At 43.8% G+C, this 21,914-nt stretch overlaps 1 protein-coding gene across 3 annotated transcripts in view; it reads left to right on the forward strand.

Moving 5' to 3' along the window:
* The window catches only part of OVOL1 (ovo like transcriptional repressor 1), a 784,221-nt gene extending 776,460 nt beyond the window's left edge, over positions 1-7,761 (forward strand). For all 3 annotated transcript variants that reach the window (XM_069644823.1, XM_069644824.1, XM_069644822.1), the window contains one exon: positions 1,672-7,761. In XM_069644823.1, coding sequence (XP_069500924.1) covers positions 1,672-1,967 — 296 coding nt within the window. In that variant the 3' untranslated portion in view covers positions 1,968-7,761. The remainder of the gene's footprint in view (positions 1-1,671) is intronic.
* Positions 7,762-21,914: the final 14,153 nt, after the last annotated feature.

Genomic DNA, 21,914 nt, shown 5'->3' on the forward strand with positions numbered 1-21,914 from the left:
TACTCATTCATCAAATAACAATGGTCTATATGGTGATACATGGTATGTGGTGCATACAAGAAAGTAATGCATACAGACAAATAATGATGCAGACATGCAGGTAAAATGGGGACATGCATATAGAGCCCCGTGCAATACATCTGTAGATATGTACTGTCCAAACGTGTGGACCACCTTCTTCAAAGTATGTTTTAGAACAGATCTGATACCCCATTTATAGTTATGGAATCATGGTAGAGAGGCTCTGGGTTACAGTGTTGCCAAAGTCAGCCAGCTTGTTGGTTCGTTCAGGCCCGTCGTGTCTGTTTTCAATCAAAAATCAATAGTTCCCTTCTAAAGAGTAAATTATGGATATTTGCTGCTCGTTTGGGGATTATGATATTCTCGATGATTGTCCATTGAAAGTCGACTGTGCCATGTTGCTTCTCTACAAAATGGGTCACAATTGGTGCCGTGAATTTTTATGTGCGGATGCACGAACAATGTTCCGCCAATCTGGTCTTTATGGGTCGGATGGTCATTGCTACGTATTGCATCCCGAATGGGCAGGCTATTAGATAAATAACATTCTTGCTATTGCAGTTTGTAAAGTTCTTCTGAAGCCATCGGTAGTGCCATCCGATGTCATGCGCTGCACGTCCCACATGGGGCATGTCCTGTGAGTTTTGCCTGATTCCACAAGGTGTGATAAAACTGTGGCCTATCTTCAATGTAGGAGAATCAAGTCTAGAAAAACCAAGATTCTCCATCAAGAGAGGGAAGAATCTATGGGACTCTTTGATTCATACATACAAGGAACCTAGCGGTCCCAATACAAACACCTTGTGGAATCAGGCAAAACCCACAGGTAAAACAGAACACAGACCTATTCTGGCAATTTAGAATTGCTCTTTGCCGTGAAATGGAGTCCTCTATGACTCCATGGGAATGGGAACTTACTGGCTCTCCGCCACCAGTAATATCCTGGTAATACCGGGATATCGGAGACAGTAAGTGGAGTATGCCGTTATCCCTTCGGAATTACCGATGGGATACCGGAAAACTCTTAATGTGGTCCAATGTGTTGATTAAGATGAAATGGTCGACAGCTTCAAATGCTGCTTCATGGTACACAATGACCAGTAACACTCCATTACCTCAATAATGTTTAATGCATCATTCAGAAAGAGAAGTAATGCAGTCAGAGTCCCATTGCCTGGCTGAATACCAGACAAGAGGAGAGAGAAAAGCTTTTGTATCTAGGAATTGTTGTAGTGGTTGAGAAAACCTTTCATGAGGGACTTGGACTATGACGAGTGTCTGGTACAAATTGAGAGACTAGGATTAGGATGTTTGCTCATGCCTGTGCTGAGGAATACATTGAGAGCAGAAAACAAAAAAGAACAATCTGCGATGCAAACAATAGCATTGCAATTTGCTTTGCCCATCAAATATTTTGCTTCTCCACATACTTCCAAGCCCTCTCCTTTTTTGCTCGCACATTAAAGCATCAGCACATGTATCAAAACCAAAATACTAAAAATAAAGATCTTGGGGGGGGGGGGTGAGTTTGGGAGGAAATCCTGGAGACTGAGTAAAAATAAATACAAGTGACTCTGCTACTTTAACAAACACTATTAACACATGTATTGATTAGAACTGCTGGTAATCAATATATGTCCTTTGTTCCAGGTGTCCGTCCGTACAAATGTAGTCTATGTGACAAGGCATTCACTCAACGCTGCTCTCTGGAGTCCCATATGAAAAAGATCCATGGTGTTCAGCAGCAGTATGCCTACAAGGAGCGGCGCACCAAGCTGTACGTGTGCGAGGACTGCGGATTCACAGCGGACAGCCAAGAGGCCAACTTCATGCACTTGCGAGAGCACCACCCTGACAGTCCCTTGTTAAGGAGGACCTCCAAGAAAGTGGCTGTGACCCTACAAAACACTGTCAGCACGCTCCTGCAGAATAGCCATCTGATGTGAGCCTGGGCAAGATCAGATTTAACCTTTATTAACTGCGAACAAAAGCACTTTTAATTTGGCGTGCTTTACAAACTGAAGACACTCCTGTGCACCACTGTTAGAGAACTACTGCCTTAATTCAAGACATCAAGCACTGCCCTCAAACCCAAGTTTAATTGCACTGATCAGTTTATGAACATGTTAGGTGACAGAGGCAAACACTGACAGCGGTTTGGAAAAACTATTGAGGAACAGATGGGGACACTGCAGAAGAGGATGAAGGTTTTATTCCCAATGTTCCACAGGAAGTTTGGAATGTGTCTTGGTTGAACTTGTCTTCCTGTCCCTGTGTGTAGCATTGTCTTGAGATAATAACAATTTGCCAGGTACACAGAGTGAACTTGGAGAATTAATGTCAGTTATTTATTTCTGAAGCGTCAAAGGAAAGGAAATCATGCATCCACTTAACCCTATGCAATCCATGGTTCCCGGAGAAGAAGTTCATTTTAAATGTAGGTATTTTTATCCATGTGGGGTTGCATAAGCCAAATCTATCTGAGATCTCCTGCGACCTCCTAAGGTGACTTGTGGGGCAGCCATTTTGTGAACTACAAAGGCTGGACTTGAGGTCGGACGGTTTACACCCTTTAATTTACAGCCGCCAATAATTTGTCACTCACTGATGGAAAACGTCACCAATGTATAAAAGTCCCAAAAATATTTATATGAAAGAAGTAAACTGTTCTATGATGAATCTTTCCAGATCTAGTTTTGCACTGGATCTGGACCAGGAAGGTTACTGCGCCCCACTTTGCACACCAATGGTATCTGCTTCTGTCGTTCAGGCGTATTGGGCCTCATTAGGAGTTTGCCCATCTGGAAATATGGTGCCGGTAACAATGTGTACCGGCACCTCTCTGGAATGGCAAACTCCAAGTCTGCTGTTAGGGGTTGTGATCTACCGGCAGGCCTGACCTGCTGGTAGTTCAGGCCCCTACAAGCAAACAATTGCCGCAGTCACACACATCGGTATTACCAGTGCCTGTGAATGCGGCATCCCCATCCCATGGAGTCCTGTGGGCTCCATGGGAATGGGGAGTTGCCGGCATCTCTGCCGCCCGTAATATCCCAGTAACACTTGGTTTTCAGGCCGCAGAGACGATATGGTAGTTCCACAGGCACTCATTATACACAGTTCCAGGGAACTTATAATGAGCCCCATTGTCTTTGCGCTCTACCCCTGGCTGCTATCCTTATTAGTAACCTATGTATGAAAGCAAAACCACCACATTGGAAAACCTGAAACACATAATGTAGAATGTACATATAATATGTATATGCCTTTAAGGGAAGTTATGGTTCTCTAGTGAAGTAAAATAATACACTTTGTTTAAATTAACTTACACATTCCTAAAAAGTCTTAATTCAGCAGGTTGTTATGGTTACAATGCAAAGGCTAAAAAACACTCTAAAATTCACTATGGGAGAGAAAGAATTCCCGATGGGAGTTTGAATGTCACCATACATTTTGTCCCTCTACCTATAATCTTGCCTCACCCGCATACAGTAGTAATTCAACCTGCTCTGAACTATTTGGGAAAGTTTCATAAACTTTTTCTGACCAACACCAATGTGTTAAGCCTCCCAAAATCGACTTTCTAATAGGAATTTGACTTTAACCAAACCTGGTGAAGGGCTGTCGCTACCTCTGTAACATACATTACATGTACATCAGCATAGTCTATTAGTGTGTATGTGAGTTACTGGTGTTAAGTATACATTTGTAAATAACAATAAACAGATTTTTAAAGTACCCTCAAATTATGTTGGAAAAAACCCTGGCCTCATTATAAGTTGGGCGGTATCCTGGTGGTAATTCTGCCGAAATACCGCCCAAATGAATTACTGTGACTGCCACTTGGTTCAGCAGAATTTCCGCCGGATTGCAAGTGTTGGTGATGGTGTAATTCCCCATTCAATTTAAGTCCGTTGGACTAAATGGGGCTTTTTTGGAGGAATTACTGCAGTGGAATTACCAACACAGTGATTTAGCCGATTCTGCCGATTTTGCGGCGGTGAGTTGGAGGACTTAACTCCAGGATTTTCCTGGAGGCAAATCCTCCATTCCAGGCCCAAACTCGTAATTTGTAGTAGTGGTAAAGTTGGCAGTAACAAAGTTACTGCCAACTTTACCAACTTTACCACTTACCTCCAAACTCGTAATGAGGCCCAAATTTAAATTTGCCATTTTAGAAATTTAATACCAAATTTCAGAAGATGTAATTTAAAACAAATGAATTAGGTCGGATGAAGTCCTTTGTTATAAGGTCATCATTACTTGAAATGTAATGATCTGCTCCGTGGTTTTGTAGTAGCAATGCAGCCTGCCATGCAAGAAACTAGTTGTGTGTCTGCTGTTCCATAGGCTTAGCACAATTCGAAATGCAGTTTAGGGAACATGTTTGAGCTGCTTAGGGTACAACAATAATTTCTGCAGGTGCAGATCAGTTCTGAGGTGCCTAGAATTAGAGGGTAAGAATCCATAAAGGGACATGTTACAAAGGCTCTGAACACATAGGAAAAATGGGATAAGGCATAAGGCTTGGGAACACTATCGCTCAGTGGCGCCTCCCAACAAAGCTATTGTGAAATGCATATGTTGCCATCGACATCTAAATAAAAACGAAAAATCACAGTCAAAATACTGCTGATTAACACCAAAGCACCAAAATGAAAAAGACGACCAATATGCCTTTCTGCTGCAAAGTTGTTGATTATCCTCTATCCAGAAGCCAACAGCAGCTTCTCCACTGCCTCGACATTTCCAGTCACTTTAGTTTATTGCCCATGTAGGGCCTGTTGGACTATTTTACGCCTAGTAGAATTGCGGCACCTCGCTGACGCGACTGAACTTTCATCCCATATTTGTACATTTTCGTTTTTGTTTTCCTATGCCACCGTTGTATTTCCAGTTCTTTTCTCCCTAGCGCATCGAAGCAGCTTGCTGCCGCCTGGCACTGTATGAAAATTCAATATAAAATACAATAATAAATATCTAATAAGGTTGCAAACCTCTAAACTCTCTAACACCAAAAATCTCTGGTTGCCTTTATATAATAATCACCCTGCTGCAGTACATTGGGCACTCTGGACAAGCATGACTGGCATACATCTTTACATGAACGTGAAGCCTAAAGGTACAGTAGAATTGTGATGTTAATCTCACAGCGGTATTCTGCAGCCTCTGTACGAGGACCAGAAGAGAGTTTAAAGTCTGATATTTACTGCGGTTTTTCTAGTCTACACATGAGTTTTTAATTAGATTGAATACCATGCATTAAAAAATCTCTCCATCTCTCCACCATCCGAAGGCAGGCGTAAGTACACTTGCATATAGTAATTGCAGCGTAGAGGTGGGTTTACTGATTTCATTTTCATAGATCAAGGAAACAGTTTTTACAACAGGTATCAAAATTGTTAATATAGCTAAACATAATATTTTAACACTAAGTAGCTGGACATCCAAGTAAAACTGCTATAGGGCCGATTCATGGAATTATTTTGTGGAAATTCAGGGATTTGCATGCCATTCTGCATGCAAATCCCCATTCGTCGATTCATGGAATTGACTGCGCAGGACTTTTCCGGGACTTGCGTGGAATTTGCGCATGCTTGGCATGTCTCTGCGAGCAGTCAAGTGCCTTGCACGAGACACCACGCTGAGCGTGGACGAGGCCTGCGCAGAGGGCAGAGTAGTAGGGGGCGGAACGTAGAATATGGGAAGAACAAGGGGAAAAGTAGGCATTACGAAGGACGGGTTGCAGGCAGTCCATAGCACGCCCACAAATGCGCACGACAAAGAGTATTCATGGATGTGACAGCGCAACCTTTCGCCTGTGAAATACCCATGCAAATCCCTCCATCTCTCCACCACCCGAAGGCAGGCGTAAGTACACTTGCGCATAGTAATCGCAGCGCAGAGGTGGGTTTGCATGTTGGATTTACAGGTTCGTGTATGCAACCGGGTATCCGATCAGACTTAGGGGTGCGTGTACGTCGTGTAGTGTGGAGCAGGAGCGGTTTACGAGGGGGGGGGGGTTCGCATGGAGATTTTCTGAGTTTTACCCGAGTTACGATACATCGTACGCATGTTGTCGGGATACTGGTAACAGATACGGGCAACCCCGCGCAGGGTCCCCGAGATGCAGACCAGCTTGCAGGGACCACACGCACTGTTTGAAGGGTGAATATATTTGCGCCCGGGGGTGCATGCAAAGGTGGCTGTTCTGGCTGTTTTTGCTTTGCATGTCGTGGGCGTTCTAGGTACGACTTGTGTATATGGTTACATTGCGCAATGAATTCCATGAATACATGGGGCGTGCATTTTTTTTTCTGTGAGCAGGCTCGCGCAGTGGCGTTCTCGGCGCGAGCCCTTTCGTTGTAGAATGCACACTTTTCATTGAACCGAGCCCTACGTTTACCTTTGAGTGGGTGTTTGGTATCTTCCACAAGTCTGATCACTTGGCTCCAGGAATAGCCTCAAGTCAGAATTTTTAATGTGGCTGCCCTTGTAATGTAGACCCACTTCTTCTGCAGGTTTCTTTTAGGAAAGAGAGACAACAACGTATAACTATTGCATAACACCCATGTTACCAGGTCTCCACTTTAAGCCTTTTACAGAGGCTACTGACAAATCATGCATTTTATTGTTCCTTAACTGGACCGCTGTAATGTTTTAATTTCTTATTGTCTTTTGTCATAATTTATAAAACACATATTTGCACCTTATTGTAAATAAAATGCTGATTTTGGTGAATTTTAAGACAATAATTACAATTGTAAAGGCAGATAGCAATTGCAAGAGATAAGAGGCAAAAAAAACAAATATTATTTTGCCGTTTTGGGTGACTTTGAGTTCACAGCATAGTTAGAAAATGGGGTAATCTTCACTGAGTTCAGGGGATATTGTCCCCCCAAGCAAAGGTTATCAGATTACTCCCATGCCTCCCTATTTCTGAAAAGTGTGACACAATTTATTTTAAATGAAAATGATTGCCAAAACTCGCCTTTCCCTTAAAATGTAAGGGGCTACATCAGGTGGAAAATATCTGAAAAATGTGGACCAGGTCACGCAGATGAAGATTTCTTTGGAGTCTCTAGCCTTGCTATTGCATTGGGAGATATCAAGCAAGATGAACAGTGTATTGCAGAAGTCATAGAACCAACAAGTAAAAGCTTTTAACATACATACATACAGATTTTAACATACATACACCGGATCCTGCTGCCAGATGAACTTTGCGTTTGGTCATTTTTAAGTACTACCACAAGAGCCTCCGTAACCGTATCTGATGAAGGGTGAAGCAGATGGACTCCTAGCTTCTGAAGGGTTCCAGTTTATACTTGGAGGTAAATGATCCTTTAATACCACAAACAGCCCTCTTTCCCCCAAAGGAGATTACCATGAACCCTTACGAAACGTACTGTACATTTTATTGATGAAATGTTTGTTCACACCATGATGTCCTGCTATTTGATAAAATGCCTCATGTGTGTATGTTTATGACATGCACATTCTGCCTAATTCTGCATTTATTATTTCTGATGAATGTTCTCTTGGGTATGTGTTATTTTTCAGCAGAATGTGTATCTGGTAGGTTGTGGAGTCTATGATATATTTGTACGTGTTGCCTTGTTTACATGCTATTTTATATATGTTCTTTCAGAAGGACCCTCTGGCTTAGGTTCCAGAAATGAATGCGACTATTGTGTTTCTTTCTATAAATGAAATAAATGAAATACTCTTATAAAGTAATCTTGTCTGCTGAATGATTCATAATGTAACCACTAGCTTGAATTCCTGAATTATTCTAACATAGATGTTAAATTTGTTTTATAAAGGAAGAATGATCCAATGTTATTTCCAGCAAATACATGTTTCCTTATATTCATTTTGTTCAATGTTCATCTTTGTTGAACTGGGCGTTAGATTGTCAACAGAAGTGTCATTACACTTTTTAGTTTTTCAGTCTTGTTCCAAATTCGTGAAAGTAAATGCTAGTACGGTGCTAAGAGACTGTTTTGATGAAATGGTGTTCTATGCTGTGAGGATGCTGGGCTGGTAATCTTTCAACTGTACCATAGGGCCTCATTATGAGTCGGGCAGTAAATACACTGATTTACTGCCAAACTTGTTTACCGTTATCTCCACTCAGTGCAGTGGGCTTCCCACAGAATTATCAGTGGTTTTTGGGTGGTGTAAATCCCCATTTTTGAGGTCCGTAAGACTCCCACAGGATGTTTGATGGATTTACCTCGAGGAGTAATACCAAGTGGCAAATCCGCCTATTTTTGGAGGCAGAGTGGATGATTTCCCTCCAGCATTCCACCATAGGTGAATCCTAGACTTTACCACCAAACCTTTTCAGTGGTGCAGTAAAAATGGTTATAATTCTGTTACTGCCAAAAGTGGAGGTAATCCAATTACTGCCACTTGTTTACTGCACTACCAAACTCATAGTGTAAAGATTACTATTTTTTAATGATGAGATTTAAAAATCCCTCTCCTGGTCTCCTTCATCACAGTGATGAAGATGAAAAATATTAGTGTGGGTTCAATTTGGCCGAGATCCAAGCTGTTTCTCATCTAAAAGATATATTTTTACCAGGTATCAGTTGTAAAGCAAGTTTAGTGACAGCATTTACAGTGATTCCAGCATCAATAGCATATTTTAAAATCACTAGAGCTAAATCTTGAATTTGGATCTTGGGATCGAGCTGCCAGTCCTCTGTGAGGTGTGCTACAGCCTGTCTCGGGCACTGCATCTAAGCACTCTCTGGATGCCCTTGACTGAGTGTCCTGCGGGTCCAAAGCATTTACTTTAAGGTAACATGAGTGTTCAATGCAAGACTATCACCTGAATATTTCAGCTAGGATTAATGGAGTAGGAATCTGGTAATGTGTGTTTGGTTTACAGAACTGGGCTGTTTAAGAGGTATTGCTTGGGGCAATTCCATTGTGCTGCGAAAGGGAACATTCTTGGACCGGTGAGACAAACCAAATTGCACATATTTCCCAAGAACTTTTTTATTAATCAAGAATGAAAGTCTGTGTTTCGAAGATGACTATTACTGTACAGATATGACGGTGAATGATGCTTTGTGAGCATTATTCCAAACAAATGCCAAGCAGCTTTTGGAAAACCAAGCTCTTTGTGCCTAATTCACAGAAGTGTTTTATAATGGCAAAACCGCATTGCAAAACGCTCTGTGAATAAAGGCCTTTGAGTTCTATGGATGCAAAGAAGAAACATAAAGGAACTGAGGGAAGTGCACTACCAGGACCTTCATCTTCATTTAACACAACACAGCAAGTCCAACCGGCCTGGGCACGAAAAGGATTGCTAGGATGATCCCTCGTTATTGATTCTGCAGGTTGTGGTGCGTGGCACTTCTTAGGTGACAGAGTGTTTTTTTGGTTAATACCAATAGTGAAAGAGAGTCCTATATGCTAACAAATTACCCACTGTACAGCAAATAATTTTTGAACATCTTACTGAAAGTAACAATAGGCATTCAGCTACACAAGATTAAACAATACAAACACTGTGAGTGAATCCTTCAGATATCTAGACATTGTCGCCTGGGTGTTAAGCAAACAGCCAATGACCTTTTTTTCCCCTGAGTTCCAAGTAGTATTGGATTATGATCAATCACCCTCTTCATATTAATAGATTGAAAAATATTAGTCCTTGAAGCTATTCAGACCATCCAACACAACTTGAAACGTTTGCACCATTTTATTGCATGCACAGCCAGAGGAAGACCAAAGCCCATCCTGCATGATGCGGACAGTGCAGAACTATTATGTGGTTAAGGGGTCGGAACCAGAAGATTGTAACCTTGTGGATAGCTCATGGGTTAAGCACTTGCCTCTGATGTGGGACAAGCCTGTACTTTCTTGACAGAGCAGGCACAGCCCTTTGTCTTTCAAGGTGGATACATTGTGTAATTACAGTGCCTAGAAGCAGGGGCATGAAGCGCTATTTCAAATCCTATTATTCTGATGATAACATGGGAGTGTCTGTGTTTGGGGGGCTTAAAGGATATGAAACAAGTTCATGATTGTGTTTCTTTTTGGGGGGAAAGAAGCCTATTGGAATTATTGGTTGAGCAAATTGCCAGGTATTTGGATTTGCTTTGGAAAGGAACAGAGACCAGGTATTTTGATAACTTTGGAAAGTACGGGCAGGTTGCCAAGTATGGGGATTCTATTGGATGGTCGAGTGCTGGACAGAAGACCAAGTATGTGGTATCTGTTATGTTATGATGTGCTGGAAAGTACCAAAATTACACAGAGGTTTTGGACTCGGATCAAACCAGACTCAATGACAGAAATAGACCCAGCTGGGCAAACCCCAGCTTTATTAACATCCAAATAAAGCAGGGACAGCATAAAAACATAAAATGTTGTCGCTCTCAATTAGTTAATACTCTCTAATCTGGACTTGAATACTCCCGCTGTCCTTATCCTCCATGATCTTTCTTCTGCTTTTGACACAGTCAACCACTCCATCCTCATAAAACGTCTCCAAGATACCCTTGGCATCAAGGACAGGGCACTGGCGTGGCTGACCTCCTTGCTCTCAAACAGACCTTCCAAAGTGCAAATGGGTCCATTTTCTCTCCTCCACATCACTCCCTACCTGTGAAATCCCTCAGGGCTCTATCCTATCGCCATGACTCTTCAACATCCACCTGGCCCCTCTGGCCCACCTGATCTTCACTTTCTCCCCTTATTTCCAGTGTTACGCTGACAACACACAGCTCTTTTTCAAGATGCCTTCCCCTACCTCATCCTCCTCCTCCCTCATACCTGACTGCCTGGCTGCTATTCAGGCATGGTGCTCTGTCAAAGATCTCTGCCTGAATGCCAGTAAGACAGACATCCTTTGTAATTGGACGCATGCTCCTTGTTTCCCCCCACTCTCTAGCCAGTCTCCTTGGGTCCTCTCCCCTCACCCACTTGTGGGGCAAAAAACCTTGGGATCCTCTTTGACTCCTCTCTCTCTTTCTCTCCAAACAGCATGGACCTTGCCAAGAACTCCAATTATCCGCTTCATCTCCTCCGGTGCATTCTACTTTTCCTCAGCTCTCCCCAGAAGCTCAATGTCTCCAGAGCCCTGGTTCTCTCTAGGCTTGACTACTGCAATAGCCTCTTCCTCAACCTGCCTTGTTCCTCCCTTCGCCCCCTTCAACTAATCCAGAATAGGACTGTCAAACTTATCCTTGGCCTCAAGCCCAGGGATCGCATCTCTCCAGCCCTAAAATCTCTCCACTGGCTCCCGGTGACCGCAATTATTACATTCAAGACACTTGGCATCATCCACAAGGCTGTCTGGGGCCTCAGACCTCTTTAAATCCAGCTTTCCCTCACAAAATACCTCCCAGGCCAGAGTCCTTCGGTCTTCTGGCTCCAACTCTCTGCAGGTCAAACGTTTCTCCAAGCAGAGAGTGGGAGGTAGATCCCTTTCCTCGGCTGGCTCCTCTCTCACGAACGGCCTCCCTCCCCCTCAGATTTGAGCCAGATCATCTTAAGTTCCAAACTTCTCAAGACTTTCCTTTTCTCCTCTTCCCTCCCTCTCCCACTGCCGTGCTAAACTCTCCATCTGCCGCTGCGACTGGGGCCTAGTCCCTTCAGAGTCATACAGGGGCCAGACCACCCCCTACCTTTCCCCCTAGCATCCTGTGCCAGCACTTGCCATCGGGCTCCCTTTCCCGGACTAGCCCAACTTGGTCCTCCGTGTCCACCGCACTCCCCCTCCCCCACCCCTCTTCCCTTGGCACTTGCCACCTCGGCCTATCCAGCACTTGCCCTCCCCAACCCTGGCAGTTCACCCTCTACCTCTTACCCCTTGCACTTATCACCTTGTCATGCACTTACACAGTAGGATTGTTACAAGGCCAATATAACCGTTTTTTGTTCTACTTTTTGATGATCAAGGATGTACGTTTTATATGGATACTCTGTGGTGCAGTTCAGATGGTCACTTGATAGCACCTACCTTGCTCGCCTGGCCCACTCTTTGGCCCACACAGATAAGACTGGTATGATCGCACTTATTAAGCATCACTGGTTTGCTCCTTATTTTCCCATTGTAGCTTATCATTATTATAGCACCTGTTCAATTGGTTTAGCCCACAACATTGGCCAGTCTGTCAAAACATTGTATGCTGCACACCCTACTCCAGAAGTGCAGTTTTTAAATGTATAGGTTGAGTTTATGCAACTCCCTCAAAGTTTGCCATATGAATATGTTTTAGTCATAGGGTGGAAGTTTATGCCTGTAGCAAAGCAGACGCAACCACTGTAGCAACAAAATTCTTAACAGAATGTACTCCCATTTTTGTCTCCCTCTTCACATAGAAAGTGACTGCGGTGTGCAGTCGACTAGTCAGTGAATATAGATATTCACTAAGCTTTGAATATCAATCAGCAACTACACTGTGCATATCACCCCAATATAGTGATATTGTAAAAGGCCGTAATGGTGATAGTAAGATGTAGTTGTCCAAGATTTGTATCCCATATTCAAAATAATGCATAAGGCCATTTACCCTCCAGTAGATGCGTGCAGTATGAACTTGCGTCTAGAACAGGGATGTGCAACCTTTGGCTCGCCACATGCTTTGGACTAAAACTCTTTGGCCTCTTGACGCTATTGGTAGCCACACCCATGGGTCCAGTAAGGGAAAAGGATGTAGCATCATAATTAAACGCAAAAAGATGTGTCTTCAGTTCCCTTTTCCCATGGTCCCCGAAGGTAGAAGGCCCAGAGGCATGAGGTGGGAAGTGGGCATGCAGGAAAGAAGGTCTCCCCCACAAGGAAATGGGCGACACCAAGAAGGGGCATTTCCTTTGGCACCCAGGTGTGCAGGGAGGCGCTCAGGAGGGGAAAGACAAAGGCGACCCAGACTACTGGGCGCCCTAGTCTGGCAAAGGTGGCTGGGGCAGCTAACACACACCTGAGGAACATGTGGTTCCAGCCTCTGACACCAAGGAGCTAAGAACTCCTCCCAGGGAGGGCACTGGTCCTTTGAAGTAGCAAAGGCTGATTTTGGCCTACATCTGGGGCAGGCAGGATAGCCCCTCTTCAGTTCATCTCCCTCGTGGCACGGTGTACGGCTCCACAAAGCGCACAGGTACACAAGAAAAAAGCAAGCGCCGTCAGAGGGCCTCACTGGCATAGCTTTTCGGCATGGAACATCGTCAGTCATAGCCCAGCCTGGGAAAAAAGATAGGCGGCGGACTCGGACCATGGGCGGTGCACGGCCGGTGCTAAAAAGAAAAGCAGGAGGCCAGGAAAGGGTTGTGAACAATGCTGAGCAAGAGGTGTACTTGGGCTACTGCAGCCCTCCGACCTCCAGGCAAGGTGAATCCCAGCGCAGCTTGCAGGGGTGTGCATCACCACCAGCAGCAGGAGGAAGCCGCAGACTGACTCTTCCTCAACCCAGACTGACTCTTCCTCAACCCAGCCTCCACGGCTCTTGTGGAGCACGAGTGATACTACGAAAGCATCACCGGGGCAGCGGTCGCCGCACAGCATTTCTAAGAGGCTCGGCGGCAGGCAGTGAAGGTGCCTGACCCTTTCCAAATCTTGCAAGGCATGTGAACCCCGAAATGGGAAGGCCACCGACACACGGCAAGGACAGCAAACCCTTGGCTGGAGGAAAGGGGCCCAACTCTTCCCCGGCAAGCGAGACATTCGCGCTCTGAAAGGGGAATTTCACTGACACACAGCAGGCGCAGCAAACCCTTGTCTGCTTCAGAGAAAAACAGCTTGATAGTGGGAGGCACAGGGCGGTGGTCCAGCCCTTGGGGACATACAAAGCCACATAACTAAGGGCAGCAGCTACCCCTGTGGCAACACTGCAAGGCCGTAGTGGGTTCCCCAGCCCCCGCTACACGGCAAAGTGTCGGAAGATAGGGCAGCAGCACACGGGCTACAGAGCAGCATGGCATAGAGGGATCAAGTGTACACAGGCTGACCGGAGAAAGGCCAGGTTTAACACAGAAAGCCATGATTGGGAGCATGAAACAAGACAACATACACTCGGGTGTATTAACAGCTGATAGAAAGGGATTACCAGCAGCCCCCACATCATTAAGGCTGAGTAAGAAATATAGTGGCAGCACAGACGGATAAGGCACAGCAGCAACCAAAGCCTTAATCATGACAGACATGCTAAGTTTAAAGAAGAAGCCACTTTTGGAATGGGTGAAAGAAGCAGAAGCGGCGCAAGGCATGGATGCAGTCAGGAAAAAGCTGTCAGAGATCACTGCAGGAAGCGGGGCATCAGAAGCAGACATCAGGACGGAAGAAGACGACGAAGAAGAGGATGACCAAGCAGATCTGGAAGTCCAGGCGAGGAAGAAGAGGTGCCAGGATTTTTACAGCATGCTGTAATATCTAGACTGGTTGTCTGCACTGGGTGCACCGTGTGCAGATAGTGGAATGTAATTAGGTCATCCGGAATCTTATGTGTCATCAAGGTTCTGAATCCTACAGTTGGGATCTTCAGGATGGGAGAGCTTACTGACTGGATGTTGCTTGCCTAGCTCCTGTCTCAAATATATAAGCTTACCTTATGAGCTTTATTATTAAATACTACTAATAAAGCTCATCTACTTTTATAATAATCAGTCTCCAGCATCTTATCTGATCTCCAGTAATGCGGATACTACAAATGGCGACGAGGATGGGATCAGGAGGCGTTTTGTTGGTCCCAGATGAACTATGATGAATCCTGCTGATCCCAAGATATAAAGGACCCACTGGAGTTTGCTATTGGTCCCATAAATATATATACATTTCATTGCTGGGGAGAAGTCTGCTGAAAAGAAGGTCTGCTGATTCTGATGGCTGAGATCCATGATGAGCCCAGTAGTGATAAAGCCCTGTGTACCAGCTGCCCATGTGAGGTTTTTCCAATAAATCATCTGCGCAAGGTATAAGTCCTGTTCATGTTGGACAGGCAGCCAACCCGCAGTGTTTGCTGTAGGAGGTGTTTGTCTCCGGACATTAAGGTACCGTGATTGTACGTTTTGCTGGCAGTTACTTGAAGCGTGCGGGTCCCAGTGCAGGATAAAGCTCCTCTATTACTGTAACCGGGATTTATCAGCGTACATACTGCGGGGGAATTGCAGTGATACATTCTGCATTTTGAGCTATTTGGATGTAATAACGTAATGTTGCAAGTTGGCTGAAGCATTGCAGTGTTGTCATTATGCGTGACTGTTGACACGTTTATTGTGTTGGAACTCCGCATGGCATGATGTTTCCAAACTTAATGATGACGCATGTGGGCAGCGCTGGGATATGGCGAACTAACAGAACTTTTGTGATCCTTGTATTCTTATTCCGTTGCGGAACATTAAGTTTGTCCCATCCTCTCGATTCTGTGCGGAAAATCATCTGAGGATAGGACATTCGGACATAATATGACGTGATGTGGTGTGCGGAAGAAGCAGGAGATTCACTACGTTTTGTCCGTACAGATATGTACGAGAGAGAGACTGAAGCCGCATCGGCCGTGGGGCACGCATTTAGTTTGTGATATTGCTTTCATTTATCTACAGAGGTTTTCTGAATTTTATTACAACGCTTGCCGCAATGAGGCTTGCCTTCAGAGGAAAACTGTAAGTGTTTTTGCCGGTGATGTTAAAAAATGTTTACATGACGGAGCATGGGTACACCAATTATGCCTCCAGATCTGTCGGGGCATGAACTTTTAAGGTACTGTTTTCTGTAATCTTTGTAGCTAAATTGTGTCCCAGATTATTTCAACGTGCAATTTATGGACATTTGACATTTGCTGAGTTACACAGTTGTTAGCTGTTGAGTATAAATAATTTTAATGTCATCAGGCCTCAATGCTTTTCCAAAACAGTTTGTTGTAGTTTTGCATGCACGAATTTCACAATATTTGTCTTATTGAGGATTTGAATATTCTTAATGCATTCGACGCAATGGGTTTATATTTGCTATATGCTAAGGTCATTGCAATAACAATGTAAGAGATGTTTTGTTGAGGGGACAGGATGGTGCGCATGCATGCATGCTGTGACTGGCTGGGTAGGTGCATTGGATGTTTGTGTATGTTTGGCTGAGGGTGCATGGTGTATGCATAATAGGTAATCCAAAGAAACAACACAAATAAACAACACAAAATTAAAAATGTAAGTATATATATTTTCTGTTTAGTGTCTACAAATTTTGCAGGATTTTTCGGATGGTCAATCGGACTGTATTTTATGGACTGCATTTATGGACATTTTAGTCACAGCATCTATGGATATGTCTAGCCATGATTATCTGTATGATTATTATTCTGCTCTGTTCATTATTATTTTTTTAAAGAGCAATGATGATATTTATGACAATGATGCTTCATGATATTTTGAGGACATGTTCATAAATTAATTTTATTGAATCTGCATTGCCAGTTGTCATGTGTTATATATGCAGTCTGTGTTAAGCAGGTGTAGTTGGGTATGAGTTATGACACAGCAGGTATCTTGCGCTTGTGCCATGAAGATTCTGAGCCCTGATGATTATATTATATGCAATTTATGTAGTCCTAGATATGAGAATGCCTAATGTGATATGTGAGAAGGCATGGGTTTATGAGTGAATATTCATAGTTAACCGGTATGTACTTGCCCATGTTTGTTTGAAGTTTGAATGCTTTCTAGTTTGAATGCATTCATGGTTTTGTAAGATCTTGTGCACTTGGAGTGAAGGTCTGATCAGCTTTGTGTTGTGGTGTTTTTTTACGCACTGTTCTCCTTTCCAGTTGCGTTGTTTATATGTGATCTTTGTTTTGTTTGTACCTTTTCTATATTTTCCCACTTTTCTATGTTTTTCTTCGGGACAGTGGGTGTGTATGCTGATGGTACAAATGGAGGGCTTTACGGGTGTTTCTGTGGTGAGAATGGTGGTGTAATTGGTCTTGGTTGTGATGATGATGTGTGTGATGGTTTTGTGGATGTTAGTTTGTATTTCTTGACAGATGTGCGTGAGTACGCAAACGTTTGGCGGGCGTGGCGGGCCCGAGTTCTCTCGTGGCAGGTGAGGAGGAAGGTGATACGATGTGTTGGGTAGAATGTGGTAGTGATTGTTTATTGCTTGCAGGAGGCAGCTGAGAGGCCCGGTGGTGACAGTGTCGGGCAGATGGTTAGTTATGTTTTTTGTTGGCATGCATGTTAGATACGTGAATGGTGGCATACGCTGTGACAGTTGTGGATGTGGTGGTCGGTTGATGGTAAATGTGTGATTTTGTGGTGGTTCCAAAGTGCCTGTTTTGAGGTTGTTTTTTGTCTGTTCTTTTCCGAAGAAGGGGAGATTTGTAATATCTAGTCTGGTTGTCTGCACTGGGTGCACCCTGTGCAGATAGTGGAATTTAATTAGGTCATCATCCAGAATATTATGTGTCATCAAGGTTCTGAATCATAAAGTTGGGATCTTCAGCATGGGAGAGCTTACTGACTGGATGTATCTTGACTAGCTCCTGTCTCAAATATATAAGCTTACTCTGTAACTAATATTAAAGCTCATCTACTTTTATAATAATCAGTCTCCAGCATCTTACCTGATCTCCAGTAATGCGGATACTACACATGCCAGCCATAGCGGAGGATAACCAGGGAAGAAAAGAAAGGAAAACACAGGTACTGTTTAGCCAGACTTGGGGGCAATGTTGGAACAATTTTTGAAATGGCATAGAGAAGGGGGCTCTGGGAAAATGAGGAAAAGGAATAGTGAAGACACCAGTAGCAGCTCTAGTAGCGAGGGAGAAAGTTCATACACAGAATCTGAGATGGATAATGGGGATGACCAAGGCCACCTTACAGCATGGGTGGGACCAAACAATAGTAATGGGAGTAATGGGAGTACAGGCCCCACGGCCACCAAATTTGAAAGGCGGACAGCAGGGAAAAATGTTGCCAAAAATGTTAAAAATACAATTGCATGGCATACTGACCCTCAAATCAAGAGAAAGATATAGAAAAAGCAATGTATTGAAATATTCTCCCTACTGGAATACGAAGAGATGGGTTTTGACATTATAAAGAAAGACAAAAAAGAGGACGAGAAGGAGAGAGCAAAAAGACTCAGAATAGAGAAAACATTACAAAACTGGGAAGCAGTTTTCCACAGCTTGGCCACAATAATTTTAGAAAAAGTCCTGTAAGAGGGCACAGCGCTAATCGCTTACCACCATAGGATTCTCCAAATTTATAATACTTTTGGGGCGAGAATCATGGCTCAATTATGACCAGGAATTCAGGAAAGAAATGCAGAAATTCCCAGACCTAAGTTGGAGGATGAAAAGCTACACATGTTTCACGTCTTGAAGGAGAATACCTTGCACACCACAAATAGCAATAAACAAGGGTATGAAGGTCAGGGCCACAGAGGGGGGCCCAAAGACATCGCAACAGACAAAGAAACCAAAGAGGCACTTCCCCACATTACAGGTCCAGACACCCCTTTTGGAAATCTGCCCCAGGTGGGCAGAGATCCAGTCGGCAGAACCACAGTTATGCCACATCTCGCAACATGGGGGGAACAAGGGGTAACACCACAGCATATTGCTGGAACTTTGCGAAAGGTTTCTGCAGTTGGGAAAAAAGACTGCAAATTCAAACACCAATGCAGCACATGTGGGGGAGAACACGGCAGTGGGAGATGCGCCAAGAACACGGCCTTGCGGTTTGGCCCCAAAAACACAGAAGAAATAATCACACATTAAATTTAAAATGGGGGCTTCACCGGTAAAACTGGACAAGTTGAGGCTATGGTTACAACACTTTCCGGATAAAGAAACAAGAGATGGGGTTCAGGGAAGGCTTTAGAATTCCATTTGAGGGACATGGCTCACAACACATCCCCAACAATCTAAAATCCGCCATGTACCTCCCTGAAATAATTAGGGAAAAAATAAAGAAAGAATTGAGATTGGGCAGGATAGAGGGCCCATTTGACAGACCTCCTTTTAGAGAATTCATATGCTCACCATTAGGGCTGGTTCGCAAGAAAGAAAGAGGGGAATTCAGAATGATACATCACTTGCCTTATCCAACGGGCAGCTCATTTAACAATGGGATCCCTGCCACAGAAGCAGCTGTCTCCTACAGCAGCTTCCAAGATGCGGTTGACTTAGTAAGGTTAACAGGCCGGAACGCACTAATGGCGAAAGCAGACATTCATGTGCCAACAAAGAAAAAGTTGTCCCCTTTCCCATTGTACAGATTATCAATTGCCCTCCTTACATTGGTGGGGGCATCAACTGGTTCCTACCTTGTCCCTGTCTGAAGCTATACTAAGTCTTGGACAAGGGGACTGCTGAGAAACTTGCAACACTCCTCTGCATTGGACTCGGTCCATGTCTGTATCTGCAGTTAGTACTACGCCCCTATTGATTCAGGCCCTGTACGTACCAAACTAGAAGACAAATGACCATATATAACCAAGTGTATTGAAAAAATAATAATTTATATAGAACAGGTGTGTGGTAAAATACTGACACATTCACAGTGACCCATAAATACAGTGTTCAAAACAAAAATCAAATATAACCATGTTACACTTTACATATTCAACGCCAAGGATTTGGTGTACAACATAGAGAGAAGCATACATTTAGCTTTAGTGGTTCTTAGAAAGACATATTCCTTGTGACATACAATTGCACTTAACAATTAAAGCATATCCGGGAAGTTGTAAGTGCTATGAGGAACAGTTTCCTTTACGATTAGTCATTTGAGAGGAATTTTATTGACAAGTCTCTCATTTCAAATGCTCAGAGTAATTATTTGCTGAAAAGAGGTCTAAGTCCTTGGACTTAAAAGATATCTCAAATTTTGGCCAACGTGTTCACAAAACATTTGTTAGACACAGTAAGTGCGAGAAGAATGGTGGTCTATTCTGTCCTGAATCTTCTTCAATATGCTGTTTAGTGTGTACACGTTTCGGTGCTTCTTATATACTTCGAAAGTATATGGCACCTTCGTCAGGGCGTCCAGTGGGTAGACCCAGCTGCACTTGAAGCTGTGCCGGGTAACAAAATCCCAAGTTTCTTGGAGGATCCGGGTTGGAAGGGGCACTCAAAGAGGACCGTGGACAGGCGGCTTCTGTTGCAGACAGTGGAGGGCTTCTGTGTGTTGTCGGAAGTACCTCTGGGTCTGAGGGCTTCGCTGCGTCCCTCTCATGGTCCGTGTGTGCAGCTACGGTGTCTGCTTCCAAGTGTCTCTCCTCAGCCTCAGCCCATTCAGTCAGCTTTCAGGTTGTTGCCAGTACACAAGAGCGCCTACCAATGGCTCTGTTTCCACTTTGACCAAACGTTTTACTTTGATAAATGCCTTCCCATGGGCTGCGCAATTTCATGCGCTTATTTCGAGCAAGTAAGTTGTTTCCTAAAATTGACCCTACAAAGGGCAATGCCCGGAGTTAGAGTGGTGCATTACTTGGACGATTTAATATTCACAGGAACAGAAGGGTCCAAACAGTGCAACACAGCAATCAATAAAGTCAGCAAAATCATGGCAAATATAGGGGTCCCACTGGCAAAAGAAAAAACAGTAGGTCCGACACAAGTCCTATCTTTCTTAGGAATTGAAATTGATTACAAAAGGGAGAATGCCGCATACCAAAAAAAAAGGTGGTCGACCTGCTTGAAGCAATCAGGAAAATCTCAGGCAGAAGCAAAGCGACACTAACAGAAATCCAGTCACTGGCAGGAAAACTAAACTTTGCAACCAGGATTATGCCGCAGGGCCTGGTTTTCCACAGAAGTCTAGAAATTAAAATGAGAGGTGCAACTAAGCAACACCACCACATAAGAGCTGGGCAACACAATACGGAAGGATTTAGAAGTATGGGAAGGATTTCTTCAAAAATCTAATGGGACAATCATATCGCGCACGCCTACAAATGACATTGACAGAAGGGTCCTGTTCTCTGACGCTTCAGGGGGCAAGGGTTTTGGAATATGCTTTGGCAACAAATGGTGCTCGGGCCACTGACCAACCAGTTGGCAAGAACGAGGTTGGACCAAAAATATTACTTTGCTTGAAATATTACCCATATGGATGGCGATCTATATATGGGGGGACAACCTTAACAACACAGAGCTAGTCACTTGGTCTGATAACCTGGCAGTTGTACACGTATTAAACAAAGGCTCCACATCCTTCAAACTAGTACTTAATGCTGTAAGAGGAATAACCAAACATACCCTGAAATGCAACATTATAATTAAAGCACAGCACATTGGCGGCAAGGAAAATTACACTGCTGACGCACTGTACTGTTTTCAGTTTCACACTTTCAGAGCATGTGCCACACTTAGATGGAGTTCTTAGCTTTAGCCTGCGTCTCATCTAGATAGGATTGTGACTGTGAGCATGTGCCACACTTAGATGGAGTTCTTAGCTTTAGCCTGCGTCTCATCTAGATAGGATTGTGACTGTGAGCATGTGCCACACTGAGATGGAATTCTTAACTTTAGCCTGCGTCGCATCTAGATAGGATTGTGACTGTGAGCATGTGCCACACTGAGATGGAATTCTTAACTTTAGCCTGCGTCGCATCTAGATAGGATTGTGACTGTGAGCATGTGCCACACTGAGATGGAATTCTTAACTTTAGCCTGCGTCGCATCTAGATAGAAATATGAATGTTAGTATGCACCACACTTAAATGAAACTGTGAATGTTAACAAGTGCCACACTTAGATGGAATCGGGATCACTAGCCTGCCTCACATCCAGATAGGATACTGAGGATTAGCATGTGCCACACTCAGATGGAGTAATGAATGATAGCAAGCTTCACACCTAGACATAATTGCAAGGGTAGCAATGCAAATTAACCAATCCACTAACAATTTCACCCTTGGATACACC

This window comes from Ambystoma mexicanum, chromosome 2p (assembly GCF_040938575.1).
Source record: "Ambystoma mexicanum isolate Mex_15411 chromosome 2p, UKY_AmexF1_1, whole genome shotgun sequence".
NCBI lineage: Eukaryota > Metazoa > Chordata > Amphibia > Caudata > Ambystomatidae > Ambystoma > Ambystoma mexicanum.